The 22,802-nt window shown below is 42.1% G+C and overlaps 1 protein-coding gene across 2 annotated transcripts in view; it reads right to left on the bottom strand.

Moving 5' to 3' along the window:
* astn1 (astrotactin 1) overlaps positions 1-22,802 on the bottom strand; it is a 1,605,092-nt gene that overhangs the window by 359,611 nt on the left and 1,222,679 nt on the right. For both annotated transcript variants that reach the window (XM_078407397.1, XM_078407398.1), the window contains one exon: positions 3,636-3,763. In XM_078407397.1, coding sequence (XP_078263523.1) covers positions 3,636-3,763 — 128 coding nt within the window. The remainder of the gene's footprint in view (positions 1-3,635; positions 3,764-22,802) is intronic.

Here is a 22,802-nt window from a genome sequence, read left to right as displayed (position 1 = left end):
GCCCGGGCGAGAGTGTCTGATGTTGAAAGACCCGAATGACCCCAGGTTACATCACTGATGATGTGTTCAGGAGCATCAAGAGATGTATTTTATCAATCACTGTCATGCTAATCCTACTCTTGGTAATTAACAAGTGACAGAGAAAGTAATGTTTGCTCTGCTGCAAGGATGAAGCTTTGATGCAACAGTTCCTAAAACTACACATTGGAATGGTACAGATGAACTAATTATTAGATTACTTCAAATTAATATAATACCCAAGAGGAATAGGTCACAGGCAACTTGCAATAGATAGCTGCATCAATTTCTAAGGCAGGCTCAATATGTGGAACAATTGATGGAGCCTGACAAGAGAGTTGAAATGTTATTTGGATTACAACTGGATAGTGTGATGAAAGATTTTCTTTAGTGCTTTAAGATATTCCAGAAAATATTAGATATACTCCAACTCATTGCGAGGGTGGTACAGGAGCCTGAAAACCATGACCGCCTTTTTCTTGGAGATATTTTGGCACCGCAGCTTTAAATCTGGCCATAGATTCTGTGCGTACAGAGGTCTCTATTGGGTTTCAGGTAGTACTTCATAAGATCCCTGGGAAATTCTTGCTATCAATGACCAATTGACGAGAAACTGACGCATGTTCAGCCATGGAAGGACCGGCGGGCTGTGCGGACAAAAGGAAGGACCAGCCGGCCGGCCCCTACACATCCCCCGAGGACCGAAAAAACCAGAGAGTTAGATGGAGGGAGCCAGCGATGGCGGATGCAAGAGGAAGGGCCCATAAAAGAGCGAAGTGTGGACTTACCTTCCGCACCCTCAAGGTCGGCTGCGGGAAGTTCCCCCAAAGGCTGACGGTGGCTGGCCGAGGAGAGGGACGACGGTTCACTGGACGATCCGGATGGAGACAACGGCTGGAGGCCCTGTAGCAGCCTGGGGCTCGCCTGGATCAGTGCCGCTCCAGAAGACCGAGCACGCGGATTGGACTGGAATTTGAAAAAAGGCGCCAAAACCTGGCGACTCTTGTAATGCAGTCTCAGTGGACTGTTCCTGTGCATTTTATACTAATCCAGGATCGTGCTTTGGTATGGCAATACTTTATTGAACGGTATGTAAAAAAAAGAATTTCACTGTACGTCTGCACATATGATAATAAAGAACCATCGAACTATACTGCAGCAAGCTAATGCAGAGATGAAATTCTTCAGCACCTCTCCGTATGGAAATGAAGCTGGCTGTGAATTCCAAAAGTAATTCTCAGGAAATTCCTTGACAAGTAGGAAACAAATTGACAAAAAAAGGAATTTTCTCTTTTTACAAAAACACTGCCTTGGTGTGAGACCATCAAGGCAAGTGAGAATATCTCACCCATTGTAACTAGTCACACAATCTGCCTTTCACATCATTTACAAGATGGATCTTGTACAACATTAGACAGCACCTGCAGATAGCATCAATGGTAAATGTTTCAGACAGTGAGAAACAGATAATTATTGGGATATTGCTTACACAATTTTGCTTTTCTTAGAGAACTGTTTGTATTAAGTAACAGGATACTAAACAAAAGGCATCATCCTCTGAAATACTGAATAGACTGGTCATTGAGTCATAGTTATAAAGTCTGAAAGCTTGGAAACAGGCTCTTAAGCCCAGCATGTTCATACTGACCATCAAGTACCTATTTGTCTATACAAATGACATTTACCATCACTTGGTCTGCAGTCTTTTATGCCTTGGCAGTTTCAGCACTAATCCATACTTTTCTTTGTGTGCTCCAGATTCCAAACAGCTTTTGAATGAACAAGTTCTTCCCAGATGCCTTTCTAACCTCTTAACCCTTACACAAAAGCCATGCTCTCTACTTTTATATAATTCTAGTCTGAAACTAACTCCCCTGCTTAACTCATCCTAGGCTTTCAGAATGATTCACCAAACCAACTGGCCGTTGGGGAGAGAATTGGACCAATAAACCTGGGATTGAGGAATAGACCTGCAGTAGCAGAGCAAAGATGATTGGACTGCCATTTGTGTGACTCATTGTAAAACCAACCTAACTGTGCCAGCTGGTGTTTTTCTCACTCTGAACACAGTCTAAAATTTGACCTTCTACGAACCAGGACATATCAGGTCATCCAGATTTTCTTTCCACTCGAGTCTCCCCACGCCACCTCTCCACTCCTCCCCACAGAATATTGGCAGCACAGTGTCACCGCGGTAGAATTGCTGCCTTACAGCGCCAGAGAGCAGGGTTCAAACCGGACAACGGGTGCTGTGTGTACGGAATTTGTACGTTCTCCCTGTGACCACGTGGACTTTCCCCAAGTGCTCCGGTCTCCTCTCATACTGCAAAGGCATCTGGCTTCTGTAAATTGTCCCCAGTGTGTAGGATAGTGCCCGTGTACTGGTGATCGATGGCTGGCGTGGACTCGGTGGGCCAAAGGGCCTGTTTCCACGCTGCATCTCGAAAGTAAGGTAAACTAAAGTAAAGCTGCCATTCAATTCTTAGAGCATTCCTCTTGAACTAAATTGGGACTGGGTCAGGAGAAAGAACCTGGAGTTGCTGCAGCAGAGTTCATATGATCATAAAACAAAGGAGCAGAATTAGGACATTCGGCCCCTTGAGTCCACTCGGCCATTTCAATCATGGCTGATCTATTTTTCTTTCTCAAACCCATTTTCCTATCTTCTCCCTGTAACCATTGACACCCTTACTAATCAAGAAACTATCAATCTCCGCTTTAAAAATACCCAATGACTTGGCCTCCACAAGCCATCTGTGGCAATGAATTCCACAGATTCACCACCCTCTGACTAAAGAAATGTCTTCTCATCTCCATTTTAAAAGCACATCCTTTTATTCTGGTGCTGTGTCCTCTGGTCCTAGACTCTCCCAGAGTTGTTCAGCATTGGGTCCTGCACGACAGGTCAGGACCCTATGGAGTGTTTGAAGTAATAGTTTTAATCATCACGATAGGGTTTAGTTGAGTTTAGTTTCGAGAAACAGCGTGGAAACAGATCCGTTTTTCCCACCGATTCCATGAGGACCAATGATACCCGGTTTACTAGTTCTATCCTACATGCCAGGGACAACTTGCAGAAGCCAAGTAGCCTACAAACCAGCACGTCTTTGGAATGTGGGAAGAAACTGGAGAAAACACATGTGGTCACAGGTCCTGAAGAAAACACACATGGTCACAGGGAGAACGTAGCTACAGATAGCACCAGCAGTCAGGATTGAACCCGGGGCTCTGGCACTGTAAGGCAGCAACTCTACCGTTGCACCACTGGAGCTGTGCTGCACCAGCACTTCCTGCTGCATCACCACGTTGCCCTTGATGAGTACAACAATAATCAGCCTTTCCAGTCGGCATCAGAGAAGGTCAGTTCTCCTCATAGACTATTAATTTGTAATGTTAATTCTGTTTGTTTCTCCACAGAGGCTGCCTGATTTGCTGAGTATTACCAGCATTTCTTCAGGTTATCTGCATCAGCAGTTTTTATCTGCGTTGTGATAACTGTACTTTTTATGAGTATTGCACCATCAATAATGTCTGACTGAATCAAAGAGAGACTGATTGAATTACATTCAAGTTAAGCTCAGCAAACCGTGAAGCAGAGGAGGCAGTGTGAGTCTGACCTGTGAGGTAGTCCGGATCTGGGATGGGATGGGATAAAAGTTCCTGGCACTGGTTCTCACTGGGCAGAGCCGAGACAACCATTCCATCGGGCAGCTGCTGGTGGATGCCGGTCACAAAATTCTTCTGTCTAAAGGAGAGAGAGAGGGAAAATAATAATCCATGCTGAAAACAGTTAAAAACATTGTCAACATCGTGCAGCATGTAATTAAACTTGTGCATTTTCCAAATCTTAAATCCAGTTTGTACAACACAGAGTGCTGGAGGAGCTCAGCGGGTCAAGTGGCATCTGTGGAGGACATTAATAGACAACGTCTGAAAAATGGTCCCAACTTGAAACGTTGTCCATCAGTCTGAAGAAGGGTCCCTTCCCGAAACATCATCTTTCTGTCTGAAATGTTACCTGTTCATTCCCTTCACAAATACTGCCTGACCCATTGAGTTCCTTCAGCATTTTGTGTTTTACTCGAGATTCCAGCATCTGCAGTTCCTTGCGAGGCTCACACTTAAATTCAATTGTTTCTTAATTAGGACTTGGCAAGTAGACATCAGCCATTTTTAAATCCCACAAGATATCCGTGGATTATTTACACCATTTGCTTTTCCTAACTCAATCATAATGTTTCTTCAATTAAGGTTTCCTGAAGAAGTTATACATTGTTAAAACCGATCTGTCCCAAAAGACAAACTGAAAATTTATTGGTCTGACTTTGGTCAAAGGTAGTGCAGAACCACATTTTCATTTGAGGGGAGTTGGGGAATGCAGTCATCCTGATACTGAGAATTTTTCTTCGCTAAATTGGCTGTAGCTACCTAAATTAATCAGATTTGCATACTTAATAGGATGTGGACATCAAAGAGCCTGGTATGGTGGTGGGACTTCCATTGTGGATCCTGATGCCAAACTGACATAAAGTCCCTGATCTACAATTGACAAAACAAACCTCAGAAGACGTCCAGATTCAAAATCAAATTCAATTAAGCGAAGTAAATTACTGCAGATGCTGGACAGTGCTAAGCAAATCAGGTGATGTTAAGATTTCAGCTCAATGGGTACACAACATAGAAATAAGCCAAACACAGACTTGAGGTAGTGAGTGAGGCAGCATCGGTGAAGGGAATGGTCAGGCGCCATTTTGGGTCGGGACCCTTCTTCAGTCCCGACCTGAAACATTACCCATTTCCTCCAGAGATGCTGTCTGACCTACAGTGTTCCTCCAGCACTTTGTATCTTACACAAAACTCCAGCAGCTGCCATTCCTTGTGACTCCAGAAATAAGATACACAACCCGACTTATCCATGTTGGCATTTGTGCTTTGGTTGAGCTTCCTCACAGATTCCCCCACCTAATTCCATCAGAATAAGCCTCCATTTCCATTTTCCTGTTCTACTCATCCAGTTTTCCCTGAAATAACCAGTTCTGCCTCTCCCTGTGTTACTGAGTCACATAATCTCAGCATTCTTTGCATGGAGATGTTTCTTCTGAATTCCTTGTCAGATGTTGTGGTGACCATCTTCCATGAATGACCTTCAGTTATGCTCATTTCTTAAGTCAAAAGACATCATAATTTTTAAGATCTCCCATCATTTTAAAGATATCTGTACAGTCACCACATAAGGGAAAAGAAAGCTGGTCAATTTATCCATTCCTGCTTTATATATCCTTGTATTTCCAGCATCTTCTTCATAAATTTGCTTTGCATCCATAACCTGATCATCATAGAGTGACCAGAACTGGACACAATACTCTAAATGTGATCTAATTAAGGTTTGAAATGGTCTTAACATAATTTCCCTACTTTTCAATTCTGTCCCCTGAAAATAATTCCTTGTGTTTGACTTGTTTTATTTTTTCATAGACTTGCTAACATGCAGTGCAATTTTTATCTTTGGGGTATTGATATTCCCTCAACCTTCCACACTGGTACCTTTCAAGTAATTATTGAGCTCCCTATGCTTCCTGGCACATATCTGTATTGAACTCTGTCAAATAATTTTGCACTCTGGATGTTTATGATTGCCCAGTACAATGTGATGCAGTTTTAATAATCCATTCATTACCACATCCCCAAACAGACCAAAATTCAGTCATTGTATTTTTGATTTCTAAATCTTTGATAGACACAGTGATGGAGTAACTCAGTGGGTCAGGCAGCAACTCTGGAGGACACGGATAGGCAATGCTTCAGGATGGGACTTTACTTCAGACCGATTCTTGTGGGGGAGTGGGGGCGAGACAAAGTCAGACAAGTGATAGGTGGATGGAGGTGAGGGTATTTTGGTCGGCAGATGGGTAGGCAGGAAGGAAGGCGACTACATTGCTGGCATGTACTTCGAGAGGGCTAGAATACAAAAAGAGGGATGTAATGCTGAAAGATGTAATACAAAAAGAGGAATGTAATGCTGAAGCTTCATAAGGCACTGGTCAGATCGCATTTGGAGTATTGTGAGCAGGATTGGGCCCCGTAACTGAGAAAGGCTGTATTGGCTTTGGAGATGGTCCAGAGGAGGTTTACGAGAATGATTCCAGGAATGATTGGATTAAAATATGATGAGTGTTTGACGACACTGGGCCTGTACTTGCTGGAATTTAGAAGGATGAGGGGGGGGGGGCCTCATTGAAACTTAGTAAATAGTGAAAGACCTGGAATAGGGTGAATGTTGAGAGGATGTTTCCACTAGTGGGAGACTAGGACCAGTTATAGCTTCAGAATAAAAGGACATATCTTTAGAAAAGACATTAGGAGGAATTTCGTTGGTCAGAGGGCGGTGAATCTGTGGAATTCATTGCCGGAGGCCATCAATGGATATTTTGTTCAGGTGGAAATTGACAGATTCTTGATCAGTACGGGTGTCAGAGGTTATGGGGAGAAGGCCAGAGAATGGGGTTGAGAGGGAAAGATGGATCAGCCATGATTGAATGGCAGAGTAGAATTGTTGGGCCAAATGGCCTAATTCTACTCCTGGAACTTATGAACCTTTGGACAAAGGCCAGAGATGAAAAGAAAACAAAAGGCCTTGATATATATATATGAAGCGGGAGGAAGGAATATTGGTGGAAAGGGACAGAGGAAGAGGAAAGGAGTGTGGGATAGTGGGAGAATTGGGTATGCATCCAGGTGAGACATGAGGAAGAGAAGGGAAAAAGAAGAGGGAGTGATGTTGCTGTTAGCTATCTAAAATTGGAGAAATTATCGTTCATAATGTTGGGTTGTAAGCTACCCAAATGGAATATGAGGTGCTGTTCCTACTCTTCCTGAGCTACTGTGTGGGCGATCATTGGTTGGCTTGGACATGGAGGGCCAAATGGCCCGTTTCCACCCTGTATCGCTAATCTAAAGTAAACTCTCAGGCTGGGCACTTTGGGCACGTAAGAGTAAAGAAAATGTAGCGTTAAATTATCATTGAGAAAATGCTGTAAATTAAATAAAGTCCTGGAGAGAAATGAGGATTGAGGAATTTGATGAGATAAATGGAGAGGAAGGTTCTGGTTGGCTGCAATCTTTGTTGTTTCAGGAACTTATCTTTTTGATAAACACTTCCGATGAGTTACGAGTTGTGAAAATTAGTGATAGCTCAAAAGAGCTGTTGATTAAATTCATTGTTTCAGAGAAAAATTAAGACTGCACCACAATAAATGGTGCATCATCCACATTGAACAAAGCTCAGCTGAATCACAGCCAGGTGTTAGATATTCTCCAGAATCAAATCATGTCCTAAAAATGAGTTTGTTCCGTTTGGGAGGGCTGGAGATTAGAAACCAGCTACGATTACTGAGTTCTGTCGCATGTACCATGTACCATGACACAACCTCTAATTGCATCACGCAGATTGGTTGACTGACTACAATTAGGCTTGATATGATGGGATACAAGTCAAATGCTTTGCAATTGAAAGCATCAGTGAGTGGTACAATCCAATAAGATCAGAGATGAATAACACACTCAAATTGATTTTAAAGAGTCATGATACATAAAAATTGCTTCAAAAAATCAAACAGAAGAATCCTTGTTAACTGCTCAACTATGTCGTCGGATGGATCAAAGCTCTGTTTTAATTTAGAAATAGAAGTTACTCTGTCGATTCTGTTGTTGAGTTTGTCCTTTTTTTCAGCATCGGGACATTTTTTCCAGAAGGACCACAGGGAGAAAAATGAATAATATTTCAGACCATGAATACAAGAGAATATCAGTGGACTGTTCCCGAAAAACATATCATGAAAGAGGAGCATGAGGAACAATCTCTGGTCAGTAACAGTGAAGAAACCCTAAGTAGAAAAGGGCTAGAGACCATATTAGATGATTGTGGGGAGTTGGGAGAGAGATGGATTTCGACGGCAGTACACAGTTTAATTTTGAGATACAGCATGGAAACAGGATCTTTGGGCCACCAAGTCCACGTCGACCAGTAATCTCCATATAGGGACAATTTACAATCTTTACCAAAGCCAAATAACCATAATGGAAACATGGCTGCAGAGAGACATGGTTGCTCAAGGGATATTTAACATTTGGGAAAAACTAGGCAAAGCAGAAAATGAGGAGGTATTGTGCTATTTGGGAATGAGATCGTTACAATGGTGAAAAAATGAGCTTGACTCAGCAGGGCTTGATGTGGAATAAGTATCAGTTTAGTTGGAGGAAATGGGACATATGGGAATAATCTGAGAAACCAGCATAGACTCAAAGGATCTTCCAACAGAAGAAAATGTGGATTGAGCCAAGAAACAGCAAAATAAACTGTAGATATAATACTGGGCAAGGAATAAATCAGGAAATTAGTTGAATGCAACAGGTGTGATATAGTTATCTTGGGGGATTTTGAATCTCCATGTAGACTGGATGGGTCAAATTACTGATAATAATCAGATGGATCAATTCGTGAAATGTCCATGTTGAGGTGATAATTGGGGAAAGATTAATTTAGATGATAAGGGAGGGTTCATTGTTCAAGAATTAATATAATATGATATAATTTAACATTAGGTTTGAAATCTTAAACCAAGGTCTTGAATCCAAACAAGGCAAACTATGAATGTACAACATACAAGGATGGCCATGGTAGATTAGGAGATGACATTTAAAAGTATGAAGTTGGATAGGTAATGGTACATATTGTCTAGTTAAAACTGGTTCCTTTCTTTTACACAACTTCAACTGCAAAAGTGGTTCCTTTATGGTTGCCAGGAGAAATTAGAGACAGCATGATGTATAAGGAAGAACCTCAAAAAGCTGCCATAAATTGATGATGCGAGGGAGGGTTGGGGGCATTTTGGAACCAAGCAAAGGAGAACCAAACAATCATAAAGAGAGGCAAAATGGAATGAAACGATTTAGATTTAGTTTAGTTTTAGAGATACAACAAGGAAACAGGCCCTTCAGCCCACTGAGTCCACGCCACCTAGCGACCACCCATACATACATTCTATCCCACATACTAGTTCTACCCTATGCATTAGGGGGAATTTACAGAAGCCAATTAACCTACAAACCTGCACATCGTTGGAATGTGGGAGGAAACCGGAGCATCCAGAGAAAACACAAGCGGTTACAGGGAGAAGGTACAAACTCTGAACAGCCAGCACCCATAGTCAGAATTGAACCCAGGTCTCTGGAGCTGTAAAGCAGCACCTTTACCGCTGCACCGCTGTGCCTGAATCTGTGGAAATGACTAAGGAAGCCAAACTAAATGCGAGTACAGACATGAATAGAGATTTATAATAGGGAATAAGGAAATTAGAAGATAAATTATACAATTACTTTTACTTGATGGAAGACAGTAAATCTGGAAATATTAGGGAACCGAGGGTCTAGTGAGAATGAGCAACTGAAGGAATCAAGTGCATAAAAATGTTGTACCAGAGAAATTGTGAGACTAAAGCCTGATAAATTGCTGCACATCACAGAGCCTTGAGAAGGTCGCTGCAACCACCTGGATGACATATTCCAAAATTCGATCAATTCCAAATTATTCCTGTGGGTTGGAGTACTAAATTAGTACAAGTATTCAATAAAGCCACAGAGAATACCAGGACTACTAAAGTGATAGAACTACATCAACAGATGAAGTACTGGAATCTATGTCAAAGTCATAGAGTTATACAGCACTGAAACAGGCTCTTCAGCCATCATGGTCATGCCTAACTTTTTGGCCATCTTTACTTACGCAAATCCCATTTAGAACATCAAACAGTACAGCACAGGACCAGCGATCAACCCACGATATTTGTGCCGAACATGATACCAAGATAAACTAATCTCATCTGCCTGCACATGATCCACATCCTTCCATTTAAGTGTCCTAAATTTTCTGAGACGTAACTTTTATCATTGTTCAACTTCTATCAAGGAGAAGTTATACTTCACCCTTGTTAGACCACATTTGGACTACGCAGTTGCAGCATGGGACCCATACACAAATAAAAACATTTCTTCCATCGAACGAGTCCAAAGACAGGCAGCTCGTTTTGTTACAAATATCTATGAGAGAGAAGCAAGTGTTACCAAACTTCTAAATTCATTGGGGTGGAACACTCTCCCAGACAGACGTAAAGCCCACCATTTGACCTGTTTTTACAAAATGTTAAATGGTCAGCTTGACATAGATTACCACATCTACACCAAACCCAAACCCATCAGGAGTAGACGAGGGCATTCGATTCAATTTGAGATACCAGCTATCAAGACAGATGTGTATAGCAATTCATTCTTCCCTCGCACAATTAAAGCATGGAATAGTCTTCACCCTACTATAGTTATTCAACCAGACGCAACTGAATTTAAGGCAGCTCTTCTCCAAGAAGCTCTTCTTGCTTAAGTCCATACTCCGTCACCTCCAGTTTAAATTCCATTTGGAATATTTTGGAGGACCAAGAACCAAGAACCATTGTCTGAGTATCTATGCGAGTATCAAAAAGCCTCTTAAATGCCACAATCATATCTGCATCCACTCCTATCCTTGGCAGCATGTTCCAGGCATCCACCACTCACCGTGTAAAATCGCCCTGCAAACCCCTTGTTTAAAATTTGTCCCTCTCACCTTAAAACAATGTCCTCTAGTCTTTGATATTTTCACCCTGGGAAAAAGGTTCTGACTGTCCATGTGCTAGATATATTAACAGAATAACTTGAAAAGAATTACTTAGGGATTTATGCAAGAAAATAATATTTGGCTAACCAATTGGAGTCCTTTTAGGATATGATAGGCAGCATAGATTGGTAAGGGGAGTGAGGTGATAGAGGATATGGTGCATTTCGATTATCAGAAGACATTTGTTTAGCTTCCATAAAGGGGGTCAACAGGTAAAGTTAGTTTAGTTTAGAGGTACAGCATCGAAACAGGCCCTTTGGCCCACCAAGTCCCCACTGATCATTTATCACCCATTCAAGCTAGACTTTCGAGATACAGCGTGGAAACAGGCCCTTCAGCCCACCGAGTCTGCAAAGACCAGTGATCTTACACTCTAGGGACAATTTATAATTTACAGAAGTCAATTAACCTACAATCTTGTACGTTTTCAGAGTGCGGGAAGAAACCATAAGTTTTGTGGGGATATAGACAAGTTTGTGAGTGGACAAAAGAATGGTAGACAGAGTATAATGTAGAAAATTGTTCTGTTCATGGAGTCAGGCAGCATGGAAGCAGGACCTTCAGCCCACTGAGTCCATGCAGACCACAAAGCACCCATTTACACTAATATACTTTGATAAATAAAACAGATAAGTTGCGTACTTTTCAAATGATGAGAGATTGGAGAATACTGATGCCGTAAGGCGCCCAAATGGCCTTACACACAAGCCACTGAAAACCAATACACTGGCGTGGCACATGAAAAGGAAGCCATCTTAGTTGTTGGTCTTTATTAGACTTGAAGATGTCTTAGTACAATTACAAAGAGTCTTGGTGAGACTGCACCTGGAGTACTGCACGCAGTTTTTGGCTCCTTGCCCAAAGAAGGTTAAACTAGCTATGTGAGGAGTAAAGGGGGGATTCACAATGCTGGTTGGCTTGTTCATGAGGATCAATTGAGCAGAAAAGGTCTGTATTCTTTAGATTTTAATAAAAATATAGAACATTGTCAAAATTATTACATAATCCTTGCATTGCAGGACTGCCTGTATATTTCCCATGGCTGAAAGAAATACAGGGCAGCACGGTGGTAGAGTTGATGCCTCACAACGTCAGAGACCCAAGTTCAATCCTGACAATGGGTGCTGTCTGTACCACGTGGAATATCTTCAGGTGCTCTGGTTTCCTCCCACATTCCAAAGACATGCGGGTTTGTAGGTACATTGGTTTCTCTAAATTGCCCCTACTGTGTAGGAGAGAACCAGTGTACGGAATGATTATTGGCGTGGACTTGGTGAGCCGTTTCCACGCTACATCTTTAAACTAAACTAAACTAAACTATCTGGAATCAGGGATCGTAGCCTCAAAATAAAGGGAGGTCTGAATTATCATTTAGGATTGAATTGAGGGGAAATTTCTTCACACAGATGGTAAAGATTCATTGGGATTCTCTTCTGCAGAGTGTGTGGTGCCTCCATCACTGATTTTACGCCAAATAGGGATTGCCAGTTTTGAATATTATGGAAATGGAGGCAATCAAGGGTGTGTGGGACAATGCATTCAATGTCACTGAGGTAAAAGATTATCCATTATCTTGATAAATAACAACAGGCTTAAATGGCCAATTAGCCTTCTCCTATTCCAATTTCTGATGTTCTTACGACTAAGAGGGATAATGATTTACTTCACTCCAGAAACTAACTTGCAATCAGAGATATTTTAATCATTATTTTAATTTGGCTAACAACAAATGAACAAAGAAGATGGAAATCAAATAGAATTATCTCCAGCTGGAGTATTCTTTGAAATATTTTGAGAGCTCATTCTGTAGAAATATTTGATTTTGAACCATTTTGAAGATAACAATAAAGCCAGTTCCCAATATTTTGGTCCTGTATCAATTATTCCGGAATACATCAAGAGTCGAGAGTGTTTCATGTCATATGTACCAAAACAGAACAATGGAGTTCTGATTCGCAGCAGCATGATGGGTCTGTAAATGCAATACTCAATAGACAACATAGAAAGTGCTGGAGTAGGTCAAGCAGCATCCCTGAAGAACATGAGTAGGTGATGTTTCAGGTCAGGTCAGGACCTGAAACATTGTCTATCCATGTTCTCCAGAGATGCTGTCTGACCCACTCAGTTACTCCAGCACTTTGTGTATTTTTCCTGTAAACCAGCATCTGCAGTTCCTTGTTTCTACTCAATACATAACGTAATAAAAAAATTCAATGACTAAAAAAACCTCAATATAAAAAACATGTTGCATCTGCATAGCATCTATGGTATAACATATACCGACCAATAAAGCATGCTGTCAATTGCATCCAGAGTAGAATTAGTTGTTTTAGCAATGAATTTGATGAAGTTTAAAGAACTTTCATGTGATTCCATTTAGAAAAGAAAATAAATGCATTCAGCTACAGTGCCTGCTGTTACGAGTTCATCTACAATTCTGAGGGAGAAACACTTCTTATAAATATTTGTCGAGGAAACAGCTACAATTTGGTCAAACAGCCTGCTGATGTGTAGAATATGATTTCACACAACCTGCTCAAGGCAGACTTCCATCATTTCCCCACTCTCAGTTTCCGGACTTGTTTATTATCTAGATTGGCTCTCAATAATAGAGAACCTGTCACTGCAGGGTCTCGCAGATGAAGCAGAATATTCATCACATCTCTGAAGGAATAAGATCTCACAGTCAACCTCAGTTGCTGACGTCTCTAGCCCAACTAAAACCAAATCCTGTACATCTATTGACTTGCATCAAATGCCAATTACGTCCAACTTGCAGAGGGATCTTGGAGTTCAAGTCCATAGCTCCATGAAAGAGGCCACACAAGTAGATAGAATGTTAAAGAAGGCATATGGAACGGTTCACAATGTTTGTGCCGAACATGATGCCAAGTTAAACAGATCTCATCTGCCTGTACATGATCCATAGCCCTCTATTCCCTGCACTTCAATGTACCTATCTAAAAGCTTCTTAAATGCCACTATCATGTCTGCCTCCATTATCACCCCTGGCAATGCATTCAGCTTTGGACATTTCCACCCTGGGAAAAAGGTTCAGACTGTCTATGCTATCTGTCTCAAATGACAGCAGCTCGAAAGCACACACAAAAGAGATTTCACTGAATGAATGCGAATACTACAAACGTTTCTTTCAGCAATCTTACATGCCAGACGATGAGAGGTTAAAAAAAAAAAGAGTCCACCTACATTCAGTCGTAAACAGCGTGTTGCGGTCAGTTTAATGTTATATTCATTTGAAAAGTGTAGAATGAAAATGAAAAATAGAAATAAAACATGTTATCACCAAGTAACACAAACTCCTTGTCGAGTGAGGAACAAAATTAAAGACGTTGCATATCCTTGGGTGACAATATTTTGAGAACTGCAATGACACTATTTTGTCAGACATCATCGAGGGAATCGCTCCGGTTTCCTTCCATTTCTCATGTGTCTGATGTCATTTGCTGCACACCCTTGCTGTTTCATATGGAAGACATTTAGCTCTGTTCCCCGTGGTACGAGTTCACAATATCACAGAAGATTGGAGCTTTAATTAGTGCCTGTCTTTGGGCCGCTAAGCAGGAAGTTGACAGCTTACGCTTTTCGTTTTAAGAATCTCAACACAAACATACAAAAAATGATATGGATTATAAGGAGTGGACATTGGTTCAGTGGCGTGGTGTTCATCACAAGATTGCAATTTGAGTTCCAAACTGGGTGGCTTGGCTATAAGTAGAATCTCTCAGGCACAGAGGCCAAATAAAAAGGTTTAATCTGCCCTAATCTTATGCAGGCAAAGAATTTGCCACGAAAAACATGTTTTCAGTTCCTGGACCTGTCCTTCTACAAAGGTGATTTGCTTTCAAGGCAAGGAAAATAATAGTCTGGTTAAGCAGTCAAGTAAGGGCATTCATTAATTAGGACAAACATTTTATTAGCGGCAGGAATTAACAATGTGACAGGATGATATTTCTATTAGCAAATATAGTAATTACTTATGACAATGCAGCTTACAGTATTAAAATATTTGCTGTCATTTTAACATTTCTGGACATTTGTTTAAATTTGTCTGAATTGGAAGTGACAACCTAGAAATTGTTAAGGTCGAGTCTGGGGTGCCACAGTGGCGCAACGGTAGAGCTGCTGTCATACAACGCCAGAGACTCAGGTTCGATCCTGACTACGGCTGCTGTCTGTACAGAGTTTGTACATTCTCCCTGTGACCCCATAGGTTTTCTCCAGGTGCTCCGGTTTCCTCCCATATTCCAAAGGCGTGCAGGTTGTCGGTTAATTGGCTTTGGTGAAATTGTAAATTGTCCATAGCGTGATCTCTGGTCAGCGTGGACTCGGTGGGCCGAAGGGCCGAAGATACACTGTATCTAGAAAGTCCAAAGAGTCCAACTCCCGGCTGCATCAAACATCAAAGTTTCCAATACCCCAGCCATCAGGGATAATCAGCCGCACACCAAGTTGTTAAACTGATCCAGGGATAAGGTTGCATTCTTCAAGGGGATTGCTCTGGGTTTTGAAATGTGCTCAGTGAGCTTGCCTCTGGACGGTCGGACGTGCTGCTCAGGAAGAACCAGTCAGAACTTTTCCCCCAGGGTGGAAATGCCCAAACCAGAGTGCGCAGCTACAAGGTTAGAGGGGGAATGTTTAATGGGGATATGCTTGGCAGGTTTTATTACACGGAGAGTAGTGGGAGCTTGGAACATTGCCAGGGTTGGTGATTGAGGCAAACACCATAGCGGTGTTTAAGAGGCTTTTGGGCATGTGGAAGTGCATGGAATAGAAGGATGTAGATCATGTTCAGGGAGATGACGTCAGTTTAACTTGACATCATGTTAGGCGCAAACTTTGTGGCCGAAAGGGCTCTTCCTGCGCTGCGCTGTTCTATGTTAATGTTTATATAACAGAGAGGGCCACATAGTGCAGGAGTAACTCAGCAGGTTTGGCAGGGAATCTGGAGGATATGGCAGATGTGCTTCAGGTCGAGACCCATTTTCAGAATGATTTTCAGAAGGGGAGGAGAAAGCAGGACAAGAGGTGGGGGGGGGGGGGGGGGGTGAAGAAAAGCCAGGCAAATGAGAGGTATTTAGGAAGGAACTGCAGATACTGGTTCACACCGAAGATAGACACAAAATGCTGGAGTGACTCAGTGGGTCAGGCAACATCTCTGGAGGGACGGAACAGGTGACATCTAAAGGAGGGTCTGAAGCTGAAACACTTATTTCTTTTCTCCAGAGATGCTGCCTGACCCACAGAGTTACTTCAGTACTTTGTGTCTAATTCCAGGTGAATGAGGGTGAGGGGGATTTCGATTGGCAGATGGGTGGACAAAGGCTACAGATGCAAGGAAGACATAAAGATGACACAAGGAAACAAAGGAGACAAAAGTGGGTCAATTAGGAGAGAAATGATGAAACAAGAGACCGCAGATACTGGAAGATTGAGCAAACAAAAAATGTTGGTGGAACTCAGAGGGTCAGGCAAATTGACAGACAATGTTTTGCGTTAGAATTTTTCTTCAGACTGATGGGGTGGGATGGGGGGGGGGGGGAGAAATATGGCAAAGAGAGGTATGCATTGTACAAAAGCTGGCAAGCGATAGGTGGATACAGGTGACGAGGGGTGATTGGCAGATGGGCGGAGATAGTGACAATTGGTTGCTAGATAAGGAAGGAAGAGGAGGAGTGAAATGTAAACCAGAAGGATGTGGGTGGAAGGGGAATGGGGTTGGGGAAATTGGGGAATAAATGGGAAGTGAAAGACAGAGTAGGACGGAGTGGGAAGTCAGCAAGAGGAGAGGAAAGGAACATGATGGGGGCACAAGAGAAGATATGAACATGGCGAGGGGAATAAGACGTGGGCATGGGACGGTTAAGTGGTATTTGAGATTGGAGAATTCAACTTTCATGTTGTTGGGTAGTAGACCCCCTCCCCAAGCAGAGTATGAGGTGTTGTTCTTCCAGTGCATGAGGCCTCACTCTGTGGCAGCCAAGGAAAGAAACTGAACACTTACTCTCAGCCCGTTTCACTGAATACCTATCTGCCTTGGCCTATGCAATCTAAACATTTTAATTCCCCTTCCCATTCTCACCTTTCTGTCCTGGGCCTCCTCGACCGTCAGAGTGAGGCTACACGAAAATTGGAGGAACAGCACCTCATATGTTGCCTGGCTTACAACCCAGGGATATGTACATTGATTTCTCTAATTTCAAGTAACCCCTGCATTCCCTCCTTCCTCCACCCTAGTCGCCCTTCGAGTTCCACTGTTCGCATGCTTGTATCCTATTGTTATCACCTCTTCCCCAGCCAGAAATGGGCCATTATGGGCTCCACACTTCCTTGGTCATCAGTTGCCAGACCTGATTTATTCTGGCCTTTTCCGACCCGAAAAATCGCTCATCCTTTTTCTCCAGAAATGCTGCCTGACCCCTGAGTTACTCCAACACTTTGTGTCCATCGCCGAGGAAAGAAAGGTTAGTATGGGAATGGTAAGGGAATTAAAATGGTTGACAAACAGGAGATCAGGCAGCCCTGGGCAGATGTCTGCATTCCACTTTGAATGGATAGTGAACCAGATCCTGTTTGGCAGATAATCTGTGAAGGTCGCAACTGTGCCTTCACAGTGGAGACCCTATCATATTATGAAATATATGGAAACATAGAAACATAGAAAATAGGTGCAGGAGTAGGCCATTCGGCCCTTTGAGCCTGCACCGCCATTCAATATGATCATGGCTGATCATCCAACTCAGTATCCCGTACCTGCCTTCTCTCCATACCCCCTGATCCCTTCAGCCACAAGGGCCACATCTAACTCAACAGGAAGATAAAAAGCCAGAAATTGGTTGCATGAGAGCCGATTAAATATGGCCATACACAAAAGACCAAGTCCCATCTGTAGGTAATCCAGCAATGAACTTTACAGGTCTTCTTTGAAACACTCTCCAGAGTAATGTTGTAAGAAATTGTGCTTCATTATCTTAAAATCATGGAGGAATTATTCTCATTGCTACACGGAAAGCCAGTGGTAGGAAGGCTGCTTGGTCCCTGGCAAAGGGAGGCAAGAGTCTGGCTTTTGGCCCCATGCGCTTGTTCTGTCATTCATGGTTAATGGTCTACACTGAAGTAGACATCCTCTTCTCCTTGCGTTCATCTCCCACCCCTCCCTCCTCTGAATCACCCTTCTCCCTTTCCCTGCCTGTGCTAACCTCATATCCCTTGATCCCCTTAATTTTCTAAGATACCCTTTCCTTCTGTGACAAATAATGCCAACCTACAGAGCCACAATGAGGGATTAAACAGACATCTACAGCTACATTCACGCAGAGCTCAGTTTAATTTAGAGATACAGCATGGAAACAGGACCTTCAGCACCGAGTTTGTGTCGACCTGTTCACACTAGTTCCATGTTATCCCAGTTTTGCATCCGACACACTAGGGAGAATTTACAGACGCCAATTAACCAACAAACCTGCACATCTTTGGAACATGGGAGGAAACCGGAGCACCTAGAGAAAATCCAGGCGGTCACAGGGAGGACATACGACAGTACCTGTCGTCAGGATTGAACCTGGGTCTCTGGCGCTGTAAGGCAGCAACTGCACCGCTGTGCCACCCACTGGAACTGCTAACTGCAATGTCTGCTCCCCAAATGACTTTTAGATGCATTTGCTTCTCTATCAAGAATGTCCTCACTCCATGCGATTGCCAACTCTCTCAACTCTGTTGAGCAGTTCAGATGTTTATGGGCCAATTTTCAGCAAATTCTGGTGTAACTTTTTCACTTACAGCAGCCTATATCAATCTTCCTTTCCCCTGTGCTTATCAGTAATGAATGCAAGCTTTGGCAGCTGAACAATACTAAAATACTGACAGAATGTCCAAATGGAGCATTAAAATTGCAGTTCTCTGCTGAAACATTACTGCAAACATAGCTCGAGAATTTCAAATCTCAGCAACAAAGACACAGATTGCAATTTCTTGTTGTGCCCATTATTTTTTAGCTCTGGGTTACAAGCATATTATTACTATGCTACAGGAACAGACTTATGTGACCTATTTCTTGCTGGACCTTGTAATAACAAACATCATTAATGAACACAAAGACACAATGTGCTGGGGTAACTCAATGGGTCAGGCAGCGTTACTGGAGAACACGGATAGGCGACTTTTTGTGTCGTGACCCTTCTTTCTGAACATAGAACTACAGCACAGGAACAGGCCCTTCGGCCAGAATGTTTGCACAGAACATAATGCCAAGTTAAACGTTCATATCTGTAAATGGGTCCCAATCCAAAATATCACCTATCCATGCTCTCCAGAGACGTTGCCCGACCTGCTGAGTTACCCCAGCGCTTTATGCCTTTTTTTTAAACCAGCATCTGCAGTTTCTTGCGTCCATCAGAACAAACCAATTTAGAAGACTTTTCAGTCATTGCTATTGCTCAGAGATTTGTACTCAAAATTTAATGTGCATGCAATGAAATATTAAGGAAAAAACTTAAAATGTGTTCTAAGACTTTTTGTTCAAATGATACTTTGTTGATAGTTAATCCTGGAATAAAGCAATGCAACATACTGCCTAGAGGTCTGGTTGAAGATGAAACGAGCTTTCATTCAGACTCAACAAGTTCAATTATGCAAAGAAGCAAAATCATTTGACTTTTTAATCATTAAGACCTCTGCAATAACAGTGGCATTCAGCAGCATATTAAATTAATGCCATTCTCATTTGCATTATAGCTTCAATAAAAGACCAACAACAAATTTGACCAGTGATGACAAACAGTTAATAAATGAAACAACGGCTTCTTTCTAACAAACAAGAAGATATGCTAATGTCAGTCTCAATGGTTTGCTGACATGTGAACAGCATTATGTCGGAACCCCCAAACACTTTAACTAGAAAATTTTCAGCATGAGTTCAGAAGACTCCTTTCAACCTACTCTGTATGCATTTCCTTTTAATGCCAAACATTAAAACTTAATTCCCAGAGAAAATTCCTGCCATAATTATTAATAGGCCCAAGATAATGGAAGCTTTCAAGCATGTGTAATCAATCGGTCTATTATACTCAAGGTAAATGCCTATTTTATTGCATGATAATCACTGTTCCTTTAAAAGCAACGCTTTCACCATGTGCGAAATGATGGCCCAGAAAGAGAAGCATACTGTGAGAGAGAAACAAATCCTTCTGTATGTCCCAAAATTAGTTTTTAAAGATGATTTTCTTTGATGGCAGGACAGTGTGTTGAATATGTTAACTAATGCAGATTCTTGCCAAAATGGAATGTAATTTTCTGCTCGTGAAAGCAATCTGGAGTAAACAACTCACCAAGCTCTGAAGACGATTGACTTTTTGTTTGCTGCACTTTGTAAAGAGAAATGATTTCCCATTAAAGTAGATGCACAAGATAAATACCCAATGCACCAATGCTCTGAGGTAGTGCAGCACTATGGAAATTCACAATTGTCAGGGTGACAAAGCAATTTTATGGCACCACTTAAAGAGCAGGTGGATCCTTGCATTCTGGTCAACAATTTTTCTCCCTCTAACTTCATTAAAACGGATCAATTGGCCCATGGATCTCAACCTGCAGACACAGGCTGCTTCAGTTCCTTCATATTTTTCCAATTACCAAATGTTCATGATTTGCTTTCTCTATCATTGGATGTTTTACTGTCTGAGACAACAATTCCAAGAAGCTGCCGACGTCAGAGACTTCAATAACTTTGAAGTGTTTTGCTTCTTTTTTACATTGCCAGGTTACACAAGGTACCAATTACTTGTACAAAAATGAGGAAAAAACATTCCAATGGCAATTTTTGGCAGCTCATTCAGTCACAAGGAATTCTTTGAGATAGGGTTCAGAGCTGAAAATTCATTTATCATGCCTTTAATTCAAGATAATATCTTGGTAAAGGAGATGAAATCTGCAGTAGGAAAAGATGATTCAAAGGTCATTAAGGGACTAATTGCTGCTTAAAATGGAGCAGTTGCCTCATACCCAGAGACCCAGGTTTGATCCTGACCTGAAGTGTTACCTGTGTCAAGCTTTCCTGTTCTCCCTGTGATTGCATGGGTTTCCTTCGGGTACTCCGGTTTCCTTCCATATCCCAAAGATGTGCAGGTTTGTAGGTTAATTTGTCTCTCTAAAATTGCTCTGAATGTGTAGGGAGTGGATGAGAAAGTGGGATAACAGAACAAGTGTGAATGGGTGATTGATGGTCGGTGTGGACTTGGTAGGCCAATGGGCCTGTTTCTATGCTATAAACTAAACCAAATTTTTTAAATGTTTGCTGGCACAAATTAGGCACATCACACTATTTTGTTGGTTGGCACCTGTTCCAATGCTTTTCCCAACAGCCATCAGTTGTTTAGGAAGGAACAAACCATCCACATGGATTTCAAGCAATAACCAAACAGTTGGTGGAACTCATTAAACCCTGGGCTGTATGGTAGAAGGTGGGCCAGATGAGAGATGTATCCTGGAAATGTAGGTTGATATGTGTGGCAGAACCCAATTTTGATGGGGCCAAATACATTTTTGATCAGAAAAGGGCACAAAGTGCTGGAGTAATACAGCAGGTTAGGTGGCATCTCTGGAGAACATGGATAGATGACGTTTCATTTCATCTGAAGAAGGGTCTCAATCTGAAATGTCACATATCCATGTTATGGACAGGTAGATGGATATGGAAGGTTTAAAGGGATATGAGCTCGTATATCCTTCGTGATATGGGACTCGTATAGATGGGATATCTTGGTCGGCATGGGCAAGTTGGGTTGAGGGGCCTGCTTCTAAGCTGTATGGTGCTCTGACTCAGTGATTCTAAGTCAGTCTGACCCCTAGTCGAATTTCAGGAGAGTGGTCATTGCCAGCCAATGGTCACAATGACATACAAATCCCATAATGATCAATTCCTACAAAACCTTTAAACTTTGGACTTGACTTTTTCTTAGACTGACATACAGTACTCAGACATACCCAGTAGTGAAACAATCTAGTTCCACGTGACTGTGTTATAAAATGATTTATTTCAAATTTGTACATCATATTTCAGCCACTACATTAATCTGCTTTGTATGTTTCAATCTTCGTTTCTGAGGTTTTTTAAGATTCAGTAGCGTAGGTACATTTTAGTTTGGTTTAGGACAATTTGTCAGACTACTGACATTACAATTAGTGGATGCTGCCTGTCTGCTGTGTACTCATCACATCCAGCGCAGCAGTCCCAATAAAGAAGAATCAATTCTCTGACCCCCACCTTATCTTTGTGGGGTAGATCTCGTGAAAGTCTGTCCAGAAAGACTTTGCCATCATGTTTAGTTCAATCGTGCGTTATTGCCATATGTGCAAAACACAGTGAAATTCTTTTTCGAGTCACCAGATTTGGCTCCATTTCCAAGATCACTGAGTCTTATGGAGCAGTGCCCGAACCAGGCGAGCCCCTGGATCGTTCACTGTACCGACTTTCCTCTTCTCTCCCATTCTTTGTGACCCGGGGCTGCCTCCCATGGTTGACCATGAGGACGCGGAAGGGAAGACCTCAGTTCCATCTCCTACCACCTTTGCCCCTTCCTTCGTCGCTGGCTCCCTCCTCTGGAATATCAGATGCCACAGACAATATAGGGACAATTCAACTCTGTGTCACTGAAAGCTTTTGCCTTCAAATTCCCTGAAATTACATTATAATTTAAATTGTTTTCCATGCCAAACTTGCTGCCCCGAACTTAAAATTAGCTTTCCTGCCAGTAGCTTTGGCAGTGGACGGATGATTAAACTCGCAAATCAAGAAACTGAATCAAAAGTACAAGTGTGGAAAATTGTGTTCTCTCCTGCAATTATGTCACAGTTGAAGATTGAATTGAAAGATACAGCTTGGGAACAGGCCCCTCAGCCCACCGAGTCCACACCGACCATTGATGACTCGTTTACATTAGTTCTATGTAATCCCACTTTTGAATCGATTCCCTAAACAACTGGGGCAATTTACAGAGGTCAATTAACCTACAAATCCACACGTCATTGGGATGTGGAAGGAAACCAGAGCACCTGGAGGAAACCC

The sequence above is a fragment of the Rhinoraja longicauda genome, chromosome 11 (assembly GCF_053455715.1).
Source record: "Rhinoraja longicauda isolate Sanriku21f chromosome 11, sRhiLon1.1, whole genome shotgun sequence".
In the NCBI taxonomy this organism is placed as follows: Eukaryota; Metazoa; Chordata; class Chondrichthyes; order Rajiformes; family Arhynchobatidae; genus Rhinoraja; species Rhinoraja longicauda.
This window is presented reverse-complemented; position numbering and strand designations above follow the sequence as displayed.